Below are 25,168 nucleotides of genomic sequence, written 5' to 3' on the forward strand. Positions count from 1 at the left end.
CACTACTTTTACTACTTGCTGCTTACATTACTTAACACGTTGTCCATTTTAATGGCTGTCTCGTCTTCTCTTCTTAACTGTACATGAGTGAAATTACATTCAAATGTTAAACGTCGTTGACCATTTATCTTCTCTGGCATATGACGGCACAGAGCGCTGCCTAATTTATGCTCCGTCTCTCATCTCTCATCTGTGCCTGTGTGTAACTCTAGCCCAAGTGGGGTATGCGAGGCCAGCAATCACCAAGCAGAATACAGTTAAATGGACTCTGACAGGGGAAAACCACTGACATGATTGATATCATATCCAAGCCACAGGGGGAATAAATGACCAACTCAAAAAACATTACAACACTTTATTTTCCCCCTCTCGGTTTTCAAATTTGCCCACATTGGTGTCATTGTGGTTATCACAACCAACAACAAGTGTACAGTATGCACTTGCATGCTATTCAGTGTAGTCATTTGAACAGGGATAAGGGTGCTTTTACGGAAATAAATAAATTAATCTTGGGTTCATATTTGCTAGCTAGCTATTATCTAGCTACGTTTTCCTCATTCCAGGATGTTTTGCACCATTTCCCAGGAACTGATATTTTTATTTAAAAAAAAAAATCTATTGTAATTCCTCTAAAAATCTGAAAAAGCAGCAAGGAAGTTTAAGGGAGCTTAATTCAGTGTGCAGACATTATACTGTAAGTTGATTTGGTCCTGCACCTCTACCCGATTTGGGTTGGATGTGCACACTATTCTACTTCTTTAAATTTGTCCTGATTAATTATCTCTCTTGTGTGTGTGTGTGCGTGTGAGTGAGTGTGCACACGTGCACATACCTCCAGCGTAGTGAGCACTATACTCTCCACAGAGTTGAAGTAGGCCTCCCAGAGGAACTGGGTCTGCTGTCTTAGAGACAGGATCTTGTCTTGGTGGATGGAGCGCACCGTGGAGGGGATCTGGGACAGATGACATCATCAGGATGGGTTGACAGACACATGGAATGAAGTCAAAAACTCCTCTTCAAGCCACGCAGGGTGTTGGTGTTTTATTGACAATGTCTGTCTATCTATCAGCTGGTTAAGGTTAAGATCTGCATCATCAGAGTATTGGCTCTCTTGTCTTCAGCTTTGCTAGACAGTTGTTCATTCATGCCTCTATACTATTTCCATTCATTTGTCCGTCTATGAATACACAGTCTTGTTATACGAACTGCAACTGCAACAACTCTGTTATGTTTCTGTTATCCAAAACTACTGTAAGGTTTTTACCTGCAGTAGCAGTCTTTCATCTCCAATCACTGCTGCGGTATTCCAATCAATGATCTCTGAGAAGGGCAGCTCCCAGCCATTACTCAGCATCACCGGTACACATGCTGCCTGTGTGACAAAGACACAGACCAGCACACAACAGACAAGCACAAGACACACACACACACACACACACACACACATACAAAGCACAGAAAACAGTTGGTTAACAAAGAGATAAAATGTCTCAGAACATCTGTTGTCTGAAATGACAGCCAGTGACATTTAACAATTCTATTCATAGACAACAAGAAATCCTTAGACACATTAAATAAGTGGTCTCGAACACTGGATGAGAGCGCTGTCTGCTTCCTGGTGATTCTCCAGTGAAATGCATCTTCAAGCACTTTTGCCATAGATTGAGAAGCCATCACTCATTCGACATTTAATTTGTGTTCTTCCATACAGGTAGAAAAATGACAACAGATAGAACAAAGAAAGGTATGACAGCACATGGAGTATGCTATCGGAGCCATGTGGTCCCTTCTCCAAGGATGATCTCCAAAGCATGCTAATCAGGCCATTCAGGGGTTCTGTCCAGCCCATGTACTGTATTCAGCCTCTCCCAAATGTACCACACACATAAAGCTAATCAACCAATCAGGAGAGCTTTCTACAGGAGGCATAGGGTTAGACCTCTAGCTTATTGGCACACTCAAGTGAGCCCACAGAAACTAGTATGCAGATAAATGGTAAATGGTAAATGGTGCATTTATATAGCGCTACTATCCGAAGCACTTTACATTGATTGTGCCATTAACCCATTCACACACACATTCATACACCGATGGCGGAGGAAACCATGCAAGGCACCAACCTGCTCATCGGGAGCAATTAGGGGTTCAGCGTCTTGCTCAAGGACACTTCGACACTAACTCTAGGGGAGCGCCCCAGCCCGGGATCGAACTGGGAACCTTTCGGTTTTCCAGTTCACTCTACCCGGCCACTCTACCCCTGAGCCACTGCCGCCCCAGATAGAATAAAGATGCCAAGTATTCATCATTGATATCAACTTCATGCATAACTTCTCCTGTGCTGTCAGGGGCCCCATGAACCTACAGGTTACACACAGTTTCCTTTCAGATGGTTGTGGCGTCAGTCTTAAGGCCCGTTCAAAGTCCCTAGATGGGTCTGGAACGTGCGTCAGGGGGGTGAGGGATTCCGTCCGTTCTTTACAGACACATGCATGGTCGCTCCGTACCGTACCCAATGTTGCCATGTCTGCTTATTATAAGCGACCTTGGGCTTATTTTTCTGTATAGTTGCTTGTAAACAAACAAGCAATTTTTTATTGTTGGTTGCGGTTTTATTTGGGCTTGTTTCTAAAGTGTAGTTGCTTATTTGGGCCAATTATTATTTAAACCAGTGATTCTCAAATATATATTGTAGATCTGCTATTTTCATATGCAGTGGTGTAAAGTAACTAAGTACATTTACTTAAGTACTGTACTTAAGTAAAATTTTGAGGTAATTGTACTTTACTTGAGTATTTCCAATTTCCAATACTTTTACTTTTACTCCACTACATCTCAGAGGCAAATATTGTACTTTTACTCCACTACAATTATTTGAAAACTTTAGTTACTAGTTACTTTTCAGATATAAATGATGATATTATGAAACATACATTAACCCCTTTAGCCCTATTTTATACATAGGCTATTTGAAAATAGCCGATCTACAAGCTCACAACGCGTCGCACTTTTACTTAAGTAAAACATTTGAGTACTTTTTCCACCACTGTTCATATGTGGCCTAGTCGATTCTTTTGGGCTTGTTTTCATAGACCTGGTTACTTATTTCTCTCACAAAATCTGGCAACAATGCTACAATGCTATGAAACTAGCATTGTAGCCCAGTGGTACTACAGGCAAAACGTAGCGACCGTACGTCGGGCTGACGGTGAATGTCGACTGAACGGACGGAAAAACTGGAGCCGTTAGTGACGGAGGGGGAGTAAAAAACGACAACGCAAGGAGCGCCGGCGCTCGTTAAGTATCCTTACGTCCGACTATGAATGATACTTTACCCTTGGCATTTTGTCTTTATTCAAGGTGTGCCTCCACACACCTTGAATATCTTAGCTTAATGCATGGCAGAGAAAGAGCCAACACACATTTCCTCCTGCAAGCTAAGTGTGGTTAGTGTAGTAGGCCAATTGCAGTCTGTACAGACCGTAGGGATGGGTCAGCATAATAGATTATCAAAATCATAGTTTTTGAAAAAAATAAAAAAATATATATTTCTTCATTTTATTTATTTATATTATTTTTTTATTTGGGGGGGCGGGGGGTGATCGAATAAACACATTTTCGTTATTAATAGCAGTAGAATAAACGACTTTTGGTCAGTCATGCACGTCCATAGCAGACTGGCTAATGTCAATGTCTGTGTCATCACTGCCAATGCTAACACCATCCCCAAACTTACCTACAGCACCTCAGAGGCATAGACATAGACATGCTCACACCTGCACACTCACACTCCATCATAGTGGTGCAGTTCTGTTCTAATACCATAGTGTCATCAGGTAATGCACCAACCTTCTGAAACTGAGCCCTGCCTTCACAACCTATCTGCTCTCACAAAGCAATCATCATAGTGCTGCTCTGTCAATTCCTCAAATTCCCACACATGTACTGACTCACACACTCATGCACTGTACAAAGACACACACACATGTGTACTGTGTACACGCTCACTCTCGCTCCCTCTCTCTCACAACTCACAACTGCCAACATACCATATTATAAAAACATGCATACGTCCACAAATGCAAGCATAAAGGCGTAGGGTTGTTGCTAGATGCTAAGTGACAGTTCCTTATGCCGTTTAAATGAGTCACTGAGTGGGCGTCAAGCTAGATGACAGGGTTGTAATAAACACAAATCACACATATCCTGGGGTGTTTGGCCAAGGCAAACTCTCCAGTGTATAAACAGTTGATCTCTACACCACATATTAGATGGCATGCAATGGCATGCAAATGTGTCTTCAGGCCAGAGACTGACATTTGTAAATATTTTCTGAAGCACATACTGGAACATTTGTTCAGTTATTTGTTGTTAGTTTTTTTTCTTTTTTTTTTATACATAACACATAACTGTCTGATTAATGGCAGGCAGGGTAACAAACCCTAGAATTTCACTTTAGCCAAATAATTTGCCCAAAACATTTGGAGGGGATGTACTGTTAGTAAGCAAACACTCCGCATAGCCAACCTAAACATGCAATCATCAGGCTTCTCAATATCTATGGTATTGATCTAGGATTACTGGTCAAATCCCATGATCAAATATTTAACCAGCCATTATAGTGAGAATCCTCTCAGTTTTTGCATAATGTAATTTCTTCCCAATTTCGAGCACTGCCATACATTTGATTCATTGCCTTGGCTGCTTTTTGATTGCCTGTTGTTTGCATACCCAGATGGCCATTTGGGTACAATGAAATTCTATGAATAAATATGAGAGGCTTTGCATGTGTCCGACTCTTTCATAGCGCCGGAGGGCTTGGGCAGTATCCATTTATTACAGTACACAGGGTATTTAGAATTCCCAAAGGTATGATTTTCAATACCGTCAAAAAATAGATATGGAATCATGAAAATATTGCCACCTATTTATCTTGAGATTACTTCTTCCAACTACGAAAACAGTTTATTAGCCACATGATTGTATTCAACTGCTAGTCTGCCAACACCAGCCACCCCACACATCATCTCTATTCAGGCCACTGATGTGTCGATATCCACAGCAGCAACAAGTGTCATTGGGTCTTCTCCTCCAGCAAGGTATGCTGAATCTAAGGATGAAAGGCACTTATTTTCCATCTATTCGTTATTTTACGGTCCCCAAGTATTTAAACCCACTAACCCAGTAAAACCTGTCTAAGTAGGCTAATTGCATATTAGAAAACCCGTTTGTCAAAACGTTAATAAACTTTGACTGGGAGCAGTTTATTTTTACAGTGTGCGGATTCCATTTAATTTTAAATTAATATTACCACACAGCATTGTAGGCTAGACAATGTCTTACTGTACATGCTACAATGACTTCTATCCCCAGCAGCTTGTCCCCGGTGAAATTTCAGGAAGGCATCATGAAGGTATGAAAAAATATTACCCTACTGCCCAAGACCCCAACGCTTCTTTGCAGTTTCTTCCACTGAATAAAACGTGCGTGTGTGTGTGTGTGTGTGTGTGTGTGTGTGTGTGTGTGTGTGTGTGTGTGTGTGTGTGTGTCATGTGTTATGATCATGGCAGTGAGAACTTGAACATGTGAATGGACAATAATAATAATTTGACATAAAGAGAGCTGGATGACTAAAGACAAGCAGAAGGCACATGAAGAACCACATCAGACACAAGTAGTGTTGTGGATAAAGATATGAATACAGAACAGGATTTGGCAGGGCTAGTAAATCAATTGCGTGGCAATACTGAAACAACAGATGACCTCTCTTAAAACGGACCATACCCTAATACTAGGGATGGGCATAATTGACCAAAATAAAATTAGAATATTCTACTGTCCTGGCAAATATTGTTTTGGAATATTTGATAGATAGACACTTTATAATAATCCTTCATAAAGTTGATTGGTTCAGTGGCTGGCAATAAATCTAAATATAATCCCAGGTCATGGCGATGGAATGTTTAGTCGTGGTTAGAGCCAGCTTTGGCGCAGTTGATTAAGCTTTTGCTTGCACAATCTCCTCATAGAGCTTTCAATTTGAGTGGTTACGGTTTATGAGATGGGGTGATGTATCCATCTTTGTGGTTAGCACCGTGGTTTCATATGCAAGCTTGTCAACACAACGAGGTGACCCCGCAGTGAACTAGTAATGGAGAGTTGGATGCTTCATGTTCAAATGCCAATTAGGTAGGTGTCACATCTCACAGGTTTTTCTTTTGCTGTGTATTGCCATCTCGTGCGAAAGTGTGTCTGTGACACATTCCAGTGCTTACGGTTCGATCTCACCATGTGTTAAAATTCTCAGGAGATGTATTTTATCGGGAGAGAGAGAGAGACAAAGAGAGAGACAGAGAGAGAGACAGAGACAGAGAGATGTAATATCAAAAAGCCGGCGGTGTGAACAATAAAGGGAAGAATGTGAACAAATCTCTGTGAACAATATCTTCCATATCATATAGCCCTAAAAGGTTATTATTGAATGTATGGGCTTAACTTAAATCATACCCACCAGCGAAGGAGAATTACATAAGTGGAGAAGAGAAAAAGATGAATGGAAAAGAAGAGATGAAGGTGATAAACTACAGATCAAATGGCAGAGGGGGCATTGAAAACACAAAGCCAGGGACAGCTATTAATACTGGCTGCACAACACCAGTGCAAGCTACTGAGAAAGCTCACTACATCATCATCACTTTATCCATCCCTCAGTACTGACCATCATTGCCTTACTTAAAGAGTGCCACTGACTGAAGGAGACTCTGATCCAAAGCAATTCAGCACGAAGGTCACATCCCAACCAGAACTCATCATCTTTTTAAGACCAGGATGCTAATGACAGTGGACTTTCAACCCCATCTTCAAATTCTATGCATTACTGTATAACCAAGGTGACACTGGGTCAAAAGCTTTCACAGCTGAGGTACTGCTCTGCCTCTGTATCATACTTCCATTCTGAGTTAATACACAAGTCAAAAGTTAACGATCTCTAATAATAGTGCAACAATGTGCTACAAATTTGATTCAGACTTAATTACAATTCGTGTGAGCCACAAGGGGCTTGATGGCCATTATTTAGGCCTACTTAAAATCCTATTGTGTACAGTATGTATAACACTGACCTGCAGGGCCTCCAGGAAGCGGAAGGAACCCAGCCGTCGTCCTCGGGGCACCAGGCAAAACGTGGAGTTGTACAGCATCTCTCTGTAGTCATACCTACAGGAAAATGGCAAAAGACAGGAGATCAGGAACACATCATCCAATGATTATGCAGAATATCTCCTGTGGAATACAGTGTGGGACTTCAATGTGCTTTCAATTCCTCCAATTAGAGTGAAGACCAAGACTCTTCAGCATCTAGTTTGAGGGCGGTAAGCCTTAACCACTTTAACCCTTGACGTGTATAGTTGACAAATAGTGTTTCTTCTTCAATTGATGGATTTGCAAGTTAGACATACGGCAGCGAGTTGGCAGAACTGGAGTTAAAGGACTAAAAAGGTGGGGTTAATGAAAGGGACAACCCACGACGAGTACACTGGCTTTTATTGCATTTTTATATTGCCATTTAATTTTCAGACAGTGCTCCCTATCCAGTCTACATGGTTTTCTAAATAAAGGGGAAGAGGGAGGCAATTTTTGGTTGTCAGATATGGCTCATTAGTTAAACTTGCACATTGTCAGCGGAATATTGCTAACACACCCACATCAGAAACCCCTCATCTGAGGCCTTAATGTCATCATGTTTATGGGACAACAAGAGAAGAGACAAATGTTATGGTTCACACTGGGGATGTGCATGACTGACTCGATTATTCTACTGCTATTGATAACGAATATTCGATTATTATATTAAAAAATAATATTTTAAGAATCAATTTTCATCCTCAAAAACTATTATTCGAATAATCAATTATTCTGACCCATCCCTAGTTCACACCTTAACTACTTCCATCTGTACATTGGTTTTACCTCGCAAAGAATATCACCACACCACCACCTTAAAAACAATTTTTCAGTCAAAAGGAAGAAGGGGGAAACGTATAAACATTAGGAATTGACAAAAAGTCTTGAATAGAGCCTGTGTCGTTCCATCCACAACAAACATACTGCATAGACTGCACACGGCTCTTCACTTTGTTTCATTATTCACAGCATCCTCTTGCATTAGCTGCTCGAGCTGCATTATACGCCTCAGAGAGAAAGTTCAATCTCGCAAACACAAGCAGCCGATGAATCCATCTACGTATAATAACACGTCAGCAAAAATACATCCCCGAAATCAATGAAAACATGGAGGGTCTGTGCTTACAAATGCTAATGTAAAAATGTCTGTCTTATGGTTAGACAGTCACAATCCATTATTGAGTGGTAGGCTATATCTGAGGTGTCCATGGCCTGCATTTAACAGAAATATATTAACCCATTCAGAGCTAGATAGCCAATACGTTGTTATACCCTTCAATCTGGGAAAGCATAGTCATTTTAGATGTTGCTTTGTTTGTATATAGCTACATGATTTATTATTGTTTTTTCAGAAAACGTATTTCTTAAAACCTTTAGAAGGCGTTTTTTTTATTTGGCTAAATAGGTTAAATCGATTTTTTAAATATGCAACAAATGCCAGACCAAAGCATTTACACAATGACCTTGGTGTAGCTGACAACATAACTGAGGGGATTCATAGTCATACCTGGAAAGCACAAGTACTTTCATCTGGGCAGCTGCCCTGTCTCTAAATTCTCTGGCCCCTCACCTGTCTCTAAACCAGGGGTGTCGAACTCATTTTGGGGTGTGGGCTGCATTGGTCAAAAAGTGACTTGATGTGTGACACGCGGACACTCATGCAATGTAATCTAAACCAGGTTCTCAACCTTTTCAGGCCGCGATCCCCCAAATGAATCATATTTGAACTGGGGACTCCGCACCCTGATTCCACAAACCCTCTGCCCCGCCACCCGTCTCTGCACCCTCTGCCCCCCCCACCTGTCTCTAAACCCTCTGCCCCCCTCACCTGCACGTCTCAACATCTCTCTTTTCTTCCTCACACCCTCCCTTCATCTCTCCACTACCATGCTTCAATCTAAGCCTCAGTCAGCACTTGCATGGATTAAGGAGCTGCTTGGAATTCCTTCAGCACTGATACTGTGTGTGTGTGTGTGTGTGTGTGTGTGTGTGTGTGTGTGTGTGTGTGTGTGTGTGTGTGTGTGTGTGTGTGTGTGTGTGTGTGTGTGTGTGTGTGTGTGTGTGTGTGTGTGCACGTGAGATAGAGAGGGAGATTAGTGTGATAGTGCATAAAACAGTTTATAGGGACTGGGTACTGCAAGTTAATTTGTGAGAGTATGATTTATTGCAAGTGTGTCCACAAATCTCTGTTTGTGCAAACAGATGTGTAGGTGCATCCAGGCGAGAATGCAAATTTGACAGTAAAGGTGAGCGTTACTGTGCTTTGTGAACATTATGTGAGCCTTATGATCAAGGCCGCACTGCCTCAGCAACCATAGACCCTGCACCTCCAAACAACAATCTTTTTAATGATACACATCATCCATCACTATATTTCCTTTTTGGGCGGTGTAGCCGCCCCTATAAGTGGGGTTGGGACACCTTATTAGTACACCCTTCGCTGTACTGTGATTGGCTCATACATTAGTACACCCCTAGCTGTACTGTGATTGGCTGACTCTATTGGCTGACTCTATTCAGCACTGTGATTGGCTAGCGAGACACATGATGAAATTAATAACCTATAAATAGGACTATGCACTTTTAAAAAAACACTTTTTTTTAAAGTGAGCTTCCATCACTGTGATGACCACACCGCCCACTTCACACTGGGTGTGATTTTTATTCTCCTAAAGAAGAATGGCTGCTGGTCATTCTCGCACACCACATAGGCTCTTAATGCAGCGAGTCGCAGGTTAAATTCCTGATCACGGCGACCTTTGCTGCATGTCACTCCCCGCCACTCTCCCGGTTTCCTGTCACTCTCCACTATACTATACGAATAAAGGCAGAACAAATTGCATTTATCCAGCAGCAGCGCCAAAAGCGAAGTCGATAGTTATTTCTGGCAAGACTACTTCATTAGAAAATGTGTGTTCAGATTGATAATCTCCATTTAAAAGTGTTTAGTAGATAACTTAACTTGTATAAATGGTTGTACTATGGATGGAGCCTGGTAAGCTGTGCATAGAGCTCACTCTGTTGTCTGATATAGGAAATCAATGAGCAGCACTCATACCACCAGGTAAATGGATTTCATAGTTGTGTAGTAGCAGCACATGCTAAAAAGCATTAGTGGAACAATGAAGCGAGACCTAGACAAAATCCTTTGATTCCGAAAGTAAAGCAATTTTAAGCAGCATCTGCAATCTGTCAGTGTTGCATACGTAACCATAGAGCTGGTGAAATATGTTGCTGTTCGGTTTGGCTGTATTTCCTTTAATGACTGCTTAAGTTCCTGCCAGATGTCACAGCTTCATCTCCATAGGCTACATCTGTTGACAAGTGGTTTCATCTGTACATTCAACAAAGCACCGCAGGTTGCAAAGATATATGGATGTCGCTTAAGTTCTAAGGAATTTTTCCACCGATTGTACTATACATTTGTCAATATCCTCAAAGATGATGTATAATTTCATCATTTTACTGCATGTTAAGATGTAATGGTGAAATGTGAGCAACAAAAGCCATGTACTGTAAACAGGTGCTATCTAGTGATTCGAAGGCATCTCAGTGATGGGCTCACTTTGTCTTGCCACTACAGTAGTTTAAAGGGGATTAATGGGAAAGATACATCACATAAAAAGCTCATGTTCAGCTTGATAACACGCATGGTATTGCATGCATTTCAAATCAGCTGGCTGTCATTTTATTAAAATATAGGTTTTATAGGAGTACAGTTTACTCTTCTCTCGTCAATGCATTAGAGTCTAGAGTCTAGAATGAATGATGAATCAGCTCATTATATAATGTATAGTCTAGACTCTAGACTACATTATATCATGAGCTGATTCATCTGAATGGCTCCATCTTGGATACACTAGGCTATCATTAGGCACAACAAGCGAATAATCCAGCTGGAGGCATGTCATAACTGTGACCATTTTTGCAGCCCCATAAAAAAAATACAAAAGTATAGGTCCATATCTGGACAGGCTGGGTGTGAATGTCCCATCCATCACAGGTCCTGTCAGTGGGAAGTCAGAGAGGACCAGATGTTCCTCTCCCTGCATACCTCCGCGGGTTTCTACTCTTCCAGTTGGCTGTGTGTGTGTGGGGAGAGCGCTCTCACAGCAGGACACTGTGTGTCAGTGACTAGTTTTTGCTGCCAATGTCAACTAATTCCTGCATTGGTTTCTATTTTTCTTTATGATAATTTCATGTGCATGGCTGGTCAGCAGGTAACTGGGAAAGATGTCGGTGTACAGTTAGCCGTTGGCTTTTCCAAATCAAAACAATTAAGACAGGCACAATAGAACACAGCCTAAATGCTCCAACAGAATGATCTAATAAAACAAAGTTGGGGGCATTAAATGGAAACGCTATGTAAGCAACTACTCCAGATGTCTCGCTATGGGTTGGCAGACATTCGTTCATACGTGGAGATCGCTCAGCACACAACAGCTGTCATCTCCGAGCCTAGGTATTGATTGGATGTTTTCCACTCGAGTTCATGGGCAGAGAGCGGTAATGAGTCACTCCCCATTATAAACCTGACTGTGGGCCGTTAATTATCAGAGGGAAACACTGTTTCAAATGGCTATAGATTCAGCCGCCTATTTTAATACGTTACCGGAAATACCGGAAAACACAAGCTGTACTCATCAGACTAGCAATTATCAACAAGCCATACATTATAGATAATAATAATAATCCTTAGGAATAAAAGCTCTATGTAAATGGAGCACTCCTACCAATCCTGCTCAGTGAGTCAAGACAAACAGTTGTGTATGGTGAAAGAGTAATATGCAAGCAAATGGAATTAAGTAGGGATAATAGGTTCCATTCTAGTCCAGACAACTTTGAGTGGATTCACTTGAAAGCCAGTCAATAAACTGAGATAAAACTCAATTCTAGTTGTGTGCTGTACCATAGGGAAATGCATAATGCTGGCACACAAAACACAAATGATAGGGTGAGGTACAGAGAGAATGCTTGTGGTGGACAACAGCAATTCCACTGGGGCTTTAATCTTGACCAACCCTTCAATCAGAGACCACAGGGCTTGACATTAACTTTTTGAGGCACTTGTCCTTCGGACAAGTACATTTCCCATTGACTTGTCCGGGCACTAAAGTTACTTGTCCGTGTAAAAATTAGCTCATATGGATGAGATGGAATACGTTTAATCATTGAATAATTAGTTTGATTGGTTGTTTAACATAAAACACAAAAAAAGAAAGACTGTTACACTATAATGTGGCCGTTAGTGTTAAAAAAAAGAATAGAGATAGAGGGAAGGCTGACGGCATTAAAAAACATATTTAGAGCTGACCCAAATAGTTTGGAGCTTCAAACCCTTGTTCGATGGCACGGGATTTGAACGTGAAAAAAATAATTACGTTTTTTTTTCTTCATATTTTTAAATTTTTATCAAAATAGCCAAGCTACAAGCCCACAACGCTTTACAGCATGACATGTTGAGAGCTTGTAGATCTGCTCCTCTTCAAAGCCATGTGAGCAGTGTTGTACAGCTACAAATGTACAGCTACACATAAGCACAATGATGTATGGGACAACTACAACAATCTATGCACTGTGCCTACAATATTGTACACACTATATATACACAACACACCATTTTCTTCCAATTTAGTTCTTGCCAATTCCCCCCCATCTGTGTCTAGTCCCTGTCATTGTCGACTCCTCCTGTTTGGTCTAGGGAGGGAGTAGGCAACAACATGCTCCTCCAATAGACATGAATTAGTTAGCCGCTTCTTTTCACCTGACAGTGAGGAGTTTCATCAGGAGGCCATAACGTGTGTGAAGGAGGAACACGCTATCCCTCCTAACCATAGCGTAACCTGTAGGAATCGCTATACTAGTGCAGCGACAGAGAACACCCTGCCCCGTCCGGCTTCCCACCCACGGCAAGGACACAGCCTATTAGTTGGAGCGACCAAGCAAGCCAGAAGCACTACACTTTGTTTATAAATTGCATTATCCAATTCTTGGCTATTTGTTAAAGAGTTTAGCCTTGAAATAAGGTGGGAACTTATCAAGCAGAGAAGTATTCTGGTAAACAGTATATAGCGCCTTTATCCAGAGTTCACCACACACACACACACACACACACACACACACACACACACACACACACACACACACACACACACACACACACACACACACACACACACACACACACACACACACACACACACACACACACACACACACACACACACACACACACACACACAAACTTGCTCATCGGGGCAGTTAGGGGTTAAGTGTCTTGTTCAAGGGAACTTTGACCCAAGGCCAGGTGGAGGCAGGAATCGAACCAGGAACCTTCCGCTACCAAACAGACGATTTACCGCCCAAGCGACTGTCATGCCATTCTACACCAATTAACTGCTGAATAATCAATTCCCATTAGTTTTCAAAGCTTTATCAAAACGAGAAAGAGCGCATGTGGGATTGTTTTGAATCAATTAGCTTAAATGCAACTCCTTTTAAAGAGTAGTTTGAAGGCTAAATTCGTACGAGATCTCCATTTTCACTTATGTCTCTGATTAATTAGTCTCTTCAGTTATATGGAGGAAGTATGGTCTCTGAATATTGTACAGAAACCAGAGCATCTTCTCAGCACTACAACTCAGATCAATAATGAAACACAGCCAGTTCCTGGTCTGACACAAGAGACTTTCTTAGGCCTTTTATAAGCAACAAAAAGCATAGAAAATGGAAAAAGGACACAGAAAGGCATAGAAACTCTGAATAAGTCACTCAAGATTTTTTGCTTTCTACATCTTCATAGTGTCACTCATTGTCATTTCCTCCTTCACCAACACTTGACTCTCCCTTAACGTTTCTATTTCCTTTTGTTTCCTCTGGCAACCGCTCCTTTTTGATTCATCGCCCATGCAACACTATGAGTCCTGAAGAATAATGCTCCTTCTGACTCACTGTTCAGATGCACTTCCTTGCGAATGAGGGAATAAGTGCGTGGATGAATTAATAATTGAAGGGATGATTTGTTTTTAGTCTTCTTGAAATCTTGATGGAGGGAATGGAACGGCAGGGAAAGAATTATCACTAATACTGCCATGAAAATGAGATCACATCACATGAGCGTAAATGTAGGACAACTATACTAAATCATTCAGTTTCTACTGCAGCCCAAACGAGAGACTAAGGGGTGTTCCACACTCTGTGATGGACTCTGTTTCTCCAAATGATCTTAAAGGAGTAGTTCACCCAAAAAACATTTCTATCAATTACACACCCCATGAAGCCTTGAACTCATGGAGATTTTTTTGTTTTTGTCGTATTCCTGAGCCAATAATTTGATGACCGGGTCATCGGTCAGTAGGAGACTCAGTAGACTCTGCCCGTCATCAAATTATTGGTTTAAGAATGTGATAATAACAAAAAAATCTCCACGAAGTTAAGGCTTCATGGGTTGTGTAATTGATAGAAAAGAAGACATTTTTGGGGTGAACTACTCCTTTAAGCCTTATTTATATTATATTAATTACATCATATTCATGTTTTTGGCATGGGACACGCACGATTAAGTATAAATTAGGCATTAAGTAACATCATATTGGCTAAATATATTTAAATCACTGTCAGACATAGTAAAAACCTTTTGACCCAGATCCACTGACAGCAGTATTGGGAGTCAGAGGGCACAGAGTGTGTGTCAAAGCTATCCGAGAGCTTCAGAATAGATGGGTAGTATTTTGGAGTGGAAATCAAGGAAGCTGTGGTACCATGTCCAACTCATTCCTCTCCTGTACTATAGTGACTTCATCTGTAACCATCTCATTCTGTTTCCTCTTTGCTGTCAGGGTTGAGCAGAGTTGATGTACTGTTGGTGATTGCCAGGACCATGAGTTCAAGCCAAAGGAATTTCAGCCTCAAAAGGCACTGACTGAAAGTGAGTGTCATCAGAAGCGAGAGAGAAGAGGGGGAGAAATAGCAGTTGACAACCGTGAACCAACACACACCCACACACACACACACACACACACACACACACACAAAAGAAAAGCGTTCTAAAACCCTGCCCCCCACCTCCCAGAGAAGGCCGCACACCAGGAGAGAAACAACTATTTTCAAAACACACACAGACAGACAAGGCAAAGACAGTTTACTTGAACATACACAACACCCCAGCATCCATTGAAAACCAGCATGAGGCTGGGGCATGCACACTTCATGTTTACACTTGGTATGTGAGCACTCGACTCATTACATATTTGTTTTGAACATGATAAGGCTTTCAAATCCCAGGCAAGAGTTAATGAGTGCATGGGAATTACACACACATTATTACAAGGCAGGCTAGCCTCTGGTGAAGGGGGAATCCACTAGGCTGGTGTAAGATAGAACTCTTAAGGAATGTGGAAACATTAGACGGTAGCCGCGGTTTTATTGAGCTTGTAGAAATTTGGTACACTGAGTCTGTTTGTGAAATTTCCCCTGCAGGGAGTTAGTTGACCTTGGCTTGTGTGTGCGTGTGTGTGTGTGTGTGTGTGTGTGTGTGTGTGTGTGTGTATGTATGTATGTATGTGTGTGTGTGTGTGTGTGTGTTTACTCACATGATATGCATGACTGAAAGAGGCGGGATTAAAATTACACCATGTTATGTGAGCCAGCAAAGCAAAGCCGTCAATCAATTACTGAGAATTTCGAGCAGACAGCGGCGGCAAAAAAAGGATTGGTTAGAGTGACAGACTGACAAATGTATGACATCAACTAGCCTACATTTAAATGGCTTAAAACAGTGCTGCGATGCGATCACAGGGCAGAAAAAACTGATTAATGGCTGGCTCTCATCACCTTAAAATGTCACCACACTTTTGAATACTTAATAGTAGTACAGGCGCGTTCGGTATAAAGTTATTACGGTATATGGTATACACAGGGTATTTAGAAATGCCAAAGGTATGATTTTCAATACTGTCTAAAATTGCAGACAAAAGACACATAAAACCTTGATTTTATTCAACTCCCAGTCTACTGCATGCCACCCACCACCCATCCTGACCTGTACATCATCTCTGTTCATCACACCTGTGGCAGTATCTGCTGTGGCAACAAGTGTCATAGGGTCCACCAACAAGGTATGCTGAATCTATTGACGGGAATCTATGGAATCAGCATTCACTGCACTTTGACATTGTGACTTTAGAATGATGTCATACAGAACTGTGCCCCCACCAGAAATGCCAAGCTAAAAACACCACAGAGCCTACTTCCTTGTTGTACCCTGTTTGTACAGCAGTTTTATTTATTACATAACATAAAAATCAGAATGGTGCGTTAACCACACGGCCTGGAGTAGTTGTGTTACATGTATTCCCCCTCTCTGTTCTCAGTATCCTGTCTACTCTAAATAAAACAAAACATCCCTAGAAAAAGCTAAACTAACAAGACAGCTTTGTATGCCTTTATTATTGATAGGACAGTAGGCTGACAGGAAATGGGGAGAGAGAGATGGAAAGTGACACGCAGCAAAGGCCGTCGGGATCGGGACTCGATCCCTCCACGCGCTGTCAGGCTACATTGTAGCCTAGGTGCCAGGACCGATACGCCAGCGGTCCGGGCCCTATGACATCAATGTTAAGTCATATTGGACAGCAATGAATACATACCGTAAGGGCAGCAGAGAATGGACAAAAATACTGTTGCTCACAGTTGTTGGAAAAACTGCTTATTTTCCTTGACTCACAATCTGTAAAGGCAAACTTTCAGAATCACTGTTACCACCCCATCCAAACAGAATCACTGTTACCACCCCATCCAAACAGAATCACTGTTACCACCCCATCCAAACAGAATGACTGTTACCGACCCATCCAATCAGAATTGCTCTTACCAAGCCAGATCCAATCAGAATTACCTCCACCTGAAGGCTTTACATGCATACATCATGTTGGTGGGCCTGCCAGAATAAAACAGAGGCTGTAGCCTATTTGTGAGGTCCATTACAGTGAAACAGGCATGGTCACTTGCCGACTACGGAGGGGAAAATCTTATTTCAGCAGTCATTTCAGGTTGTCCTTTAAATCTGTGGCCAAAGTCCTTCCTAATGGAAACAGAAATTGGCCCGTTAAGCCGCTTGCTGGCAAAACATTTCCTGTGGTGGAACATCCAGCACCAATCACAAAGGAATTACTTTGAAATAACTCCCGATTTTTGAGGTCACCTGAAAAAGAGGCTAAATAGGGACATTTTAGAATGTTGGAACTGAATTTCCCCAAAGTACAGTAAGCCTATTCCACAATGGCTTGTGGCTAAAACTCATGTAAAGGCCTCTACACACAAAACTGAGTTGTCCTGACTACTACTAAATGTAAGGGTCTGAGAAGCATTGCGCAACAAAAACAAACGGGTAGAGCATTTTCACACTACTCATCTGAAACCTGAAAGTTCATGCCATGGTCAAGCGTCTCTCCTACACACACACACTTAATTTTTGCCTAGCTCTCGACATTAAACCTGCACATTCATCTCGCTCTCTCTTGCTCCGTCTCTCACATAAAAACCCACAACTAGAGAGCTCTACACCCCCTCTCTGTCCCCCGCCCAATGTTGACTTGATGTGTAGCAGCCATAAGCTACATGTCGATTGTTGATGATTCCTGTGTATTGGAGAAAGTGGAGATGGTCGTCTTAAGGCAGCTTTCCACCGCACCGATTTTGGGCCGACACAGCGTTGGAAGGCGTCGGATATCGTCGCTCCGTCGGGTAGAGGTCCGTCGGGACCTTATCGACCGACTCAAAGACACCGAACATGCTCAGTATTTCGGCCGACTGGTAGAGCCAGTCGGCCCAGCCTGCCAGCCATAATACATTAGCACAACAATGTGCACATGGGCCGACAGTTTGTTTCTGAACAAAATGCCTTTTGGCCACAGATTACCAGTCTGTTGTAGTCTGAGGTAGTCTGTTTGGTGGAGAGTCACCTTTACTGAGAGCATACATTTATTTGTAGGGAGTCAAATAAATTAATAAAAGGGTTACAACGAGGTGCTCCCCTCCCCTCTGTCTCATCAGGACAGTCAAAAGCACTTTTCATCTCTGGAAACCTGCCTCATTCGTTACAGCAACACATTTGCCTGGAGTTAGATTCAAGTAAGTTCATTGTATGCGTGAACATACCTTCACCAAAATGTATGCTTTTAAAAAATGTATCAATCAAATGTATATGTGATTCACCAAATTGAAGCAAACCTGCAGGAATCTTCCTAAATTCCTACTCAACAAGTCAACTTCAAGTGCTCACCCATATCCCTAATCAGCAACATATCATCTTTCAGATCAGAGGTTGAGCTGAGGCATCCTTTGAAGTGCTCTCTGTACACCATAAACCAGCTCGAGGGAGTCAGAGATAATGAAATGAGTGTTGTTAACGGAACAGCCATTAGCACTGGAATGTAATGGCTGACTTGTAAAGTCTGGAAACATTAAAATGTCGGATCAGCTGGGGCAGGTCAACCTGTTTGACTCCAAGAACCAAGGAGGGGCTCATCTTCTCGATTCGCAGAAGAGAATAAGTGGCTCAGTCTCTGCTTTATCTCGTATTTCAGAGAAGAAAACCAGACCTAGGCAATATTGTCAATGCCACAAAATCACTTTACACAGCCTGGGGCATTGGTTTTGCTGTCCCTTCAGAAAAGCTGTATAAGGCAGCATTCTTTCAACAATGTAGTACTAGAAACCAAAATTGGCAGCAGACCTACATCTGCTGAGGCCGAGTATAACAAGAGTAGCAATCCAGTTTTATGAGCCTGTGTCCCAGGACAAAAATCACATTTGGGCTCTGGGCTGAAAACCTTTAAGCCTCCAATGGCCTACTCTAGGTTATCGAACAAAATCTAGGCTAGTGTAACAAATTACCAGACAGAAAAAAAAAAGCTTTTGAAAATGCACAGTCAGAGAGTGTATCCTATTAGGAACCCTGAGGGAAGTGGAGTAGATTAATCAGAGAGGTCCCTGCTCAGGAAGGAATGCTGTGAAACTGCCAGTAGCCAACTTCCTGTTAGAGATAGAGGCTCTGACTGCTGCTGTTGCAGTGGCTGCTCCACTGGAGAGATAAGTCCCTGTTAGGAATGTCTCTGTTCCCGGGCCAGGTGGGGAAGGATGAAGGGAGTGGTGGAGGGAGGAGAGAGGGGAAGCACAGAGGGATGACATGGGAGATAGGGATGGAGAAGAGAGGCATGGAAGAAGAGAGCTAAAATAGGGGGGGGTGTTGGGGTGATGAAGAAGTGGAAATGGGAGGATGGCTTGGAGAAGTGAAAGGGACACTAGGACAGATAGAGGGAGGGACAGAAGGAGAGGGGGCAAGAGAAATATGACTGGGGCCTCCTCCAGATGATAGACAGAAAATAGCCAAGGAAAATCAGTGCTTATGTGCCTGTACTGTATGTAGGAGTGTATTCGAAGTGCGAAGTAGAGGGTAGCATGGGTCCAAAAAACTGGACCCGAACCGAAACGGATCCGAGGATATTTGAACCGAACCGAACGGACCATAGAAAGAAATCAAATTTACTGGACCCTACCCGAAACGGAGCCGATTAAAATTAGACCCGGTCCGAAACGGAGCCGATTAAAATTAGACCCGGTCCGAAGCGGAGCCGATTAAAATTGGACCCGATCCTAAATGGACCCGGGGGAAATGGAGCCGATCCGGCCGGGTCTTTAGACCCGAACAGTGTCCGATGCTATATTATGCTTATTTTCTCCATAACATCGAGACTGGTAGTCTCAGCGAGTCAGCGCTTCTCCGAGGCGAGCTACAGCGGAGGGTTGCGTCATGCAGAAGTTGAACAGCTACGTTTTCACAGACTTTCATATCCCCCCAGCTCAACCTATAAATTAACATAGGAATGAGCCTAGATGCATATCAATTGTCCATTGTGTGACCTGTCCTGTTGTAGGTGTTAAAATGAAATGAATAAAGTGGGCATGAGTGAGCAGCAACGAATACCAAAACTATGAAAACACCCGCACGGCGCTCGCCCCAAAACACAGTCGCCCCACCCCCGGGGAAAATCCGTCGGCATTCGCCTGGTATTCCTAAACATATCAGTAAACTATGCCTAAACCTAACCTTATTCCTAATCTTAACCTCAGTAAAACTATGCCTAATCCTAAACCTATTTCTACCCTTATCCTCAGTAAAACAAATACAAGAATACAAGAACCGCTGGTCCGCCTGAAAAATGGGGACGAGGGTGTTTTGGGGCGAGCTGTGCCAGAGCCTTTCCCTGCGCCACACCGTCGTCCAACTTTCACCACTTTATCCATTGCAGACAGACAGTCACTGACTGTGCTTGCATAATATCCACGACCCACACGTGTTCGGGTCCCTTTATCGACAATTGGGTCCGGCTTGGTTCAGATTCTATCAGTGTCACCTCGGAACCTCGGTTCTGTTTATCAACACCGAGCGAACACCCTACTCAGCGCTGATTAGAAGGAGAGCCTGTGTTGTGGCGTATCAAAAATAGCAGACATACAAGCTCACAAAGCGGCGCGTTGCGACGTGCTGTGAGCTTGTAGCTCTGATATTTTCAACGCGCGACACCATCGTACAACGAATAGGCTATTCTATAACTGCAGCGTGCAGCAGAGCAGGCTGTCAGAATTAAACCACACAGTCAGATCATGATAAAAACTTTAAATGATTATGATTTTAATGGTTGTAGTCAACTACTTTATCCAAATAATAATATTAACACATTGGGTGCCAAAACCGTATATATACGGTTTTGGCAATACAACCATGGAGTGCCAAAACCGTATATAAACGTTTTTTGAAAAAAAAAATATATATATGTATATATATTTTTTTTTCCTTCATAGCAACAGGAGATATCATTTTTCGAAGATTTAGACTTGAATCCACTTCCTGGTTAACTTATGACTTCAAAAGCCTGTATCTCTGCTCCTGTGTACTTTTTTTTTTACAATGTTAATTTGACTATTTTCAACTGGCTGCAACTATGGAACGGATTACCGAATGTTTTTAATTCCCCCCCCCCCCCGCCCGATTGTACGAGACCTCTATCTGTGTAATGAGGGGATCACCGTGAGGATGGTGATCACTGAAAATATTTTGTGACTACTTGAAAAAGGTTCAAAAATGGTTAAAAATCCAGGCACTCAACGTACATTTTTTTAATAAACCTCTGGCACCTCAAGTGTTAATAATAGGCTTAAAAAAAATGTTCGGTTCTCGGTTCGGGTCTCGGGTATTCGGGTATACCCGGACCCATGCTACCCTCTAGTGCGAAGCCCAGAGTTTGCGAGTGAGAAGGAGAGCTGCCAAGATGAGTGTGACTCCACAAACACATGAATAGTCTTTTTCCAGACATCATCTTGTTTCCAATGAGGGTGAAAAAGTATTTGAGTTCGCTGGTAGCCTCCTCCCTTTAATGTCAAAGTAACCGTGACAATAGCCTTGACAGGGGAAGAAGGCATTGTGTAGCCTCTTCTGTTAAGAATTTGCGATCCTATCAGCCAGATTTGCTCACAGTCACAGCACCATCAGATGAGCCCGGCAGGCTGCATCTGATCTGATCCAATCTCTCTCTGACAGGAGAGGGATTTAGATGATGCCTACTAATGCTCCGAGCTATTGGAATTAACAAGCGCTGCATTTGTGTGTATAGGAATGAAGACGCATGTGATGGCTAACTTTATTTCAGGCCAGGGTAGTGGCCAATTGCAATAGTGAATTTTTGCATGTTTGGACAAAGATTGCATGTATTTTCACTGACGTTTAAACAATGTTTTTGTACTAAACACTTTTGTTATCCTACACAACTTTAGAGCCCAACCGATACAGATTATTTTGGTCTGATGCCAGACCTAGACCAACAATTAATTATGTTTTGACTTATAACATCTTGAAACCAATTTGAAAAAGTTTCTATTTGAGAACATTTAATTAATAAGCTGAAGTTCAGGACACATTAACATAACTGATGAACCTGATGTTGCTTACAGCAGTGTCTGTCAAAATGTGATGCCTCCAAAAAGCAAGTGAACATTGTAAAAAGTAGAAAACACACCAAATGTGGTGTATCCATGAACAGATTCATATTACAAAATTGTGCACTGGAAGACTCTGCGAAATATCTCCATTTGATGAAGTGAGCCGATAGAGATAGAATGCATTGCTGACAGGAAAACAAATGTTGCTGTGGTGTCAGTGCAAGTGGCTGAAAATGTGAAGTAATGAGAAGGGTTGCTTTATTCCGCCACAGACAGAGAGAAACTAAATTAGGGTTTTGCTGGGCCCAGCTGCCAAAAAAACGAAGTGTAAACACAGCCTTTTAGCCCTCAAGTGGGAAAAGATGATTACCTCACAATTACCAGACCGCAGTGGAGAGGGAAGCTCAATTCCTTCAGTGGGAACAGAGAGAGAAAGATTACAGGGTGGTAATGATTATGGCGATGATGGGGAGGGGAAAATTGGAGTTTAGTGTAGGTGATACACAACATTACAGCAAGATTGAGGCACTCGGCTCAGAAGTTTTGGCGATGCCACTCAAACTGAAGTTGGCAGAGGGAATCCCTTATTCACAGGGAACACTGCCGAGTCGTATACTGACAGGTGGACAAAAACTCATTTTCCTCATAGCAGTAAGATATCAACCAGAGAAGCACTCGATAGGTTTCTATGACAGAGAATCACCCCAGCAGACTGTCATTGTGAAGATAATTTATGCTGGCGGGGCAGCATTTCCAAGCAAGATGACAGTTAAGTCCACAATAGGCTCTGTGCATGACTGTAGTTACCTTTTACCAGAAGGTGGCATTCCCGTTTCCTGTTCAGTTTCTCATAGCTTCACTTGATTGAATCAGCAGCAGGTTTGACCTGGAAACATGTGGTGGTGGTGTCTTGTGTTTCCGATTCAAACCTGCTTCAGAGCCAATCAAAAGAAACATTGGGAAAATTAAGTGGAACAGGAAACGGGTATGCCACGTTATGAAAACTGGGACTACAGTTATGCAGAGAGCCGATAACCATGCAAAAGACCAAACACTTTGAAACAATACAGATGCACAGCTGCAGGTCACAATTTCACATGTGCATTTGGCGGTTTAGACAGACTAGAACATTGCTATGCTAGAAAAGTCCTCAACACTAGTGATGACAGCAGATCCACAGACAGAGTCTATCAGTAGGTGTAGATATTGCCTGACTAGTGACTACAGAGACTAACTGCTTGTAACTCCTGTGGAAGCTTATGACACAAAGATGAAAAGGTTCTTCAATAGGGAACTACTGCTCTGAACCCTTTGTTGGTGTCTCTATAGTATCATGGACCCTCCATCAAGGCTTAGCTGAATGGCAGCCCAAGCTCGCCATATGACACTGGGCACCAACTCTCAAGGTTTTAAACCATCCAATATTTTCGCTATGTGGTGTCTGTGTCTGTGTCTCTGTGTGTGTGTGTGTGTGTGTGTGTGTGTGTGTGTGTGTGTGTGTGTGTGTGTGTGTGTGTGTGTGTGTGTGTGTGTGTGTGTGTGTGTGTGTGTGTGTGTGTACATTGATGCAAACGCACAACTGCTGGTTGCATCCAGCAGTTCCAACACCAAAATCACATCATCAGGACATTATCTTACTTCTTGTTAAATCTACATGTCATATTGATTACAGAATTATCAAATAGATGTTAATATAGACCTGCTGTCTTCCAAATACTTACAAAAATATTAAGCAGGAATAATGAGCCAAACCTGCATTACTCTGAATGAGAACGAAGGTTTAAAGACAACTAACCATTTTAGATAATTACTTAAAGGTAGGGTAAGTGATTTACTTTTGTTAAAATAAGTGTTAAATAGCTCTATATTCTGATAGTACTCATTGCTATAGAGTGTTTGTTCAGTAAAAGGAGTCTCCCATATCTCTCCAGCTCTTTATTAAACAGAAAATGCATTTTCAGTGCTCTCTCATGATTGGCTTAAATGTTGCTACCTACATGAAAATGTATTTATATTCTGTTTACTGGGCTGGAGAGATCCCTGTGACCGAACAAACGCTCTGTAGCAATGATTACTATCAGAATATAGTACTTTGACCTTTTAACAAAAAACAAAAACAATATAAAAAAAATATCACTTACCCTACCTTTAATAAGCCATTTAATTAACTGGTGGCAAATGGGGTAAAGTCCTGACAGCTGAGCATAATCCTTTGGGGTCAATAGAAGGACAGGGGGGCTGGACGGTGTATGTGTGTCTGATTACCCATGTGCAGTACAGTAATGTCATCACCTCATCGTAATATCCCCAAACGGAACCAAATAGACAACCCGTAAATGTCAACATTTTGCAGAGAAAAGAAGACATGGTAATTTTGCCACACTTCTGTATACTGCGCTCCCACATCAGAACAATGGGATTTAGGTTAAAACATTTTCAGATTTCACTTTAAATTAATATAATAAATAACATCTGCGCACTGATTAGATGCTCCACTTGTTTATTGCGCTCAACGTTTCAATCAAACAATCCGCATCAGGAATTCCTGATGAACTAAATATTTTTCATATTGATCTTCCGTTTGTCCTGCACCTGGACACTGAAGTGGAATGCGCATGCACAAACTTCCTTCCATTTAAATTAACAGAGATTGTATTTAATTTTACCTGTCCTGTTTATTTTGTGTGTATGTTTGTTTGTTTTGGAAAAAGGGAAGCATCTCATACTTGTTTGGATTATACTGTATGTCCTATATCCTGTGCTTAACAATAAAGACGTTTGAAACAGAAATTAACACGAGTTGCACTTTTTGAACAGCCATATCTTAAGGACTCAGGACTCCTCTTCACCTGCATCTCAAAGTCATACATTTCACATGCTCTGTCTATTTTGTGAAAAGAGTAGGTCAATGTAATTCAAGGTTATTAATTTGCAAACTGTATGTACGTGCACATATATGCATGCACTGTAATAACGTACACAAACCAATGGT

At 42.0% G+C, this 25,168-nt stretch overlaps 1 protein-coding gene across 1 annotated transcript in view; it reads right to left on the minus strand.

Moving 5' to 3' along the window:
* LOC311042221 (exostosin-1a-like) overlaps positions 1-25,168 on the minus strand; it is a 58,319-nt gene that overhangs the window by 12,358 nt on the left and 20,793 nt on the right. The window contains exons 2-4 of the mRNA XM_084052823.1: positions 7,119-7,212; positions 1,265-1,372; positions 833-952 (exon numbers count right to left, since the gene is read on the minus strand). Of these exons, the coding sequence (XP_083908949.1) occupies positions 833-952; positions 1,265-1,372; positions 7,119-7,212 (322 nt within the window). The remainder of the gene's footprint in view (positions 1-832; positions 953-1,264; positions 1,373-7,118; positions 7,213-25,168) is intronic.

Source organism: Gymnoscopelus microlampas (genome assembly GCF_963454915.1).
Source record: "Gymnoscopelus microlampas genome assembly, chromosome: 3".
Taxonomy (NCBI): domain Eukaryota; kingdom Metazoa; phylum Chordata; class Actinopteri; order Myctophiformes; family Myctophidae; genus Gymnoscopelus; species Gymnoscopelus microlampas.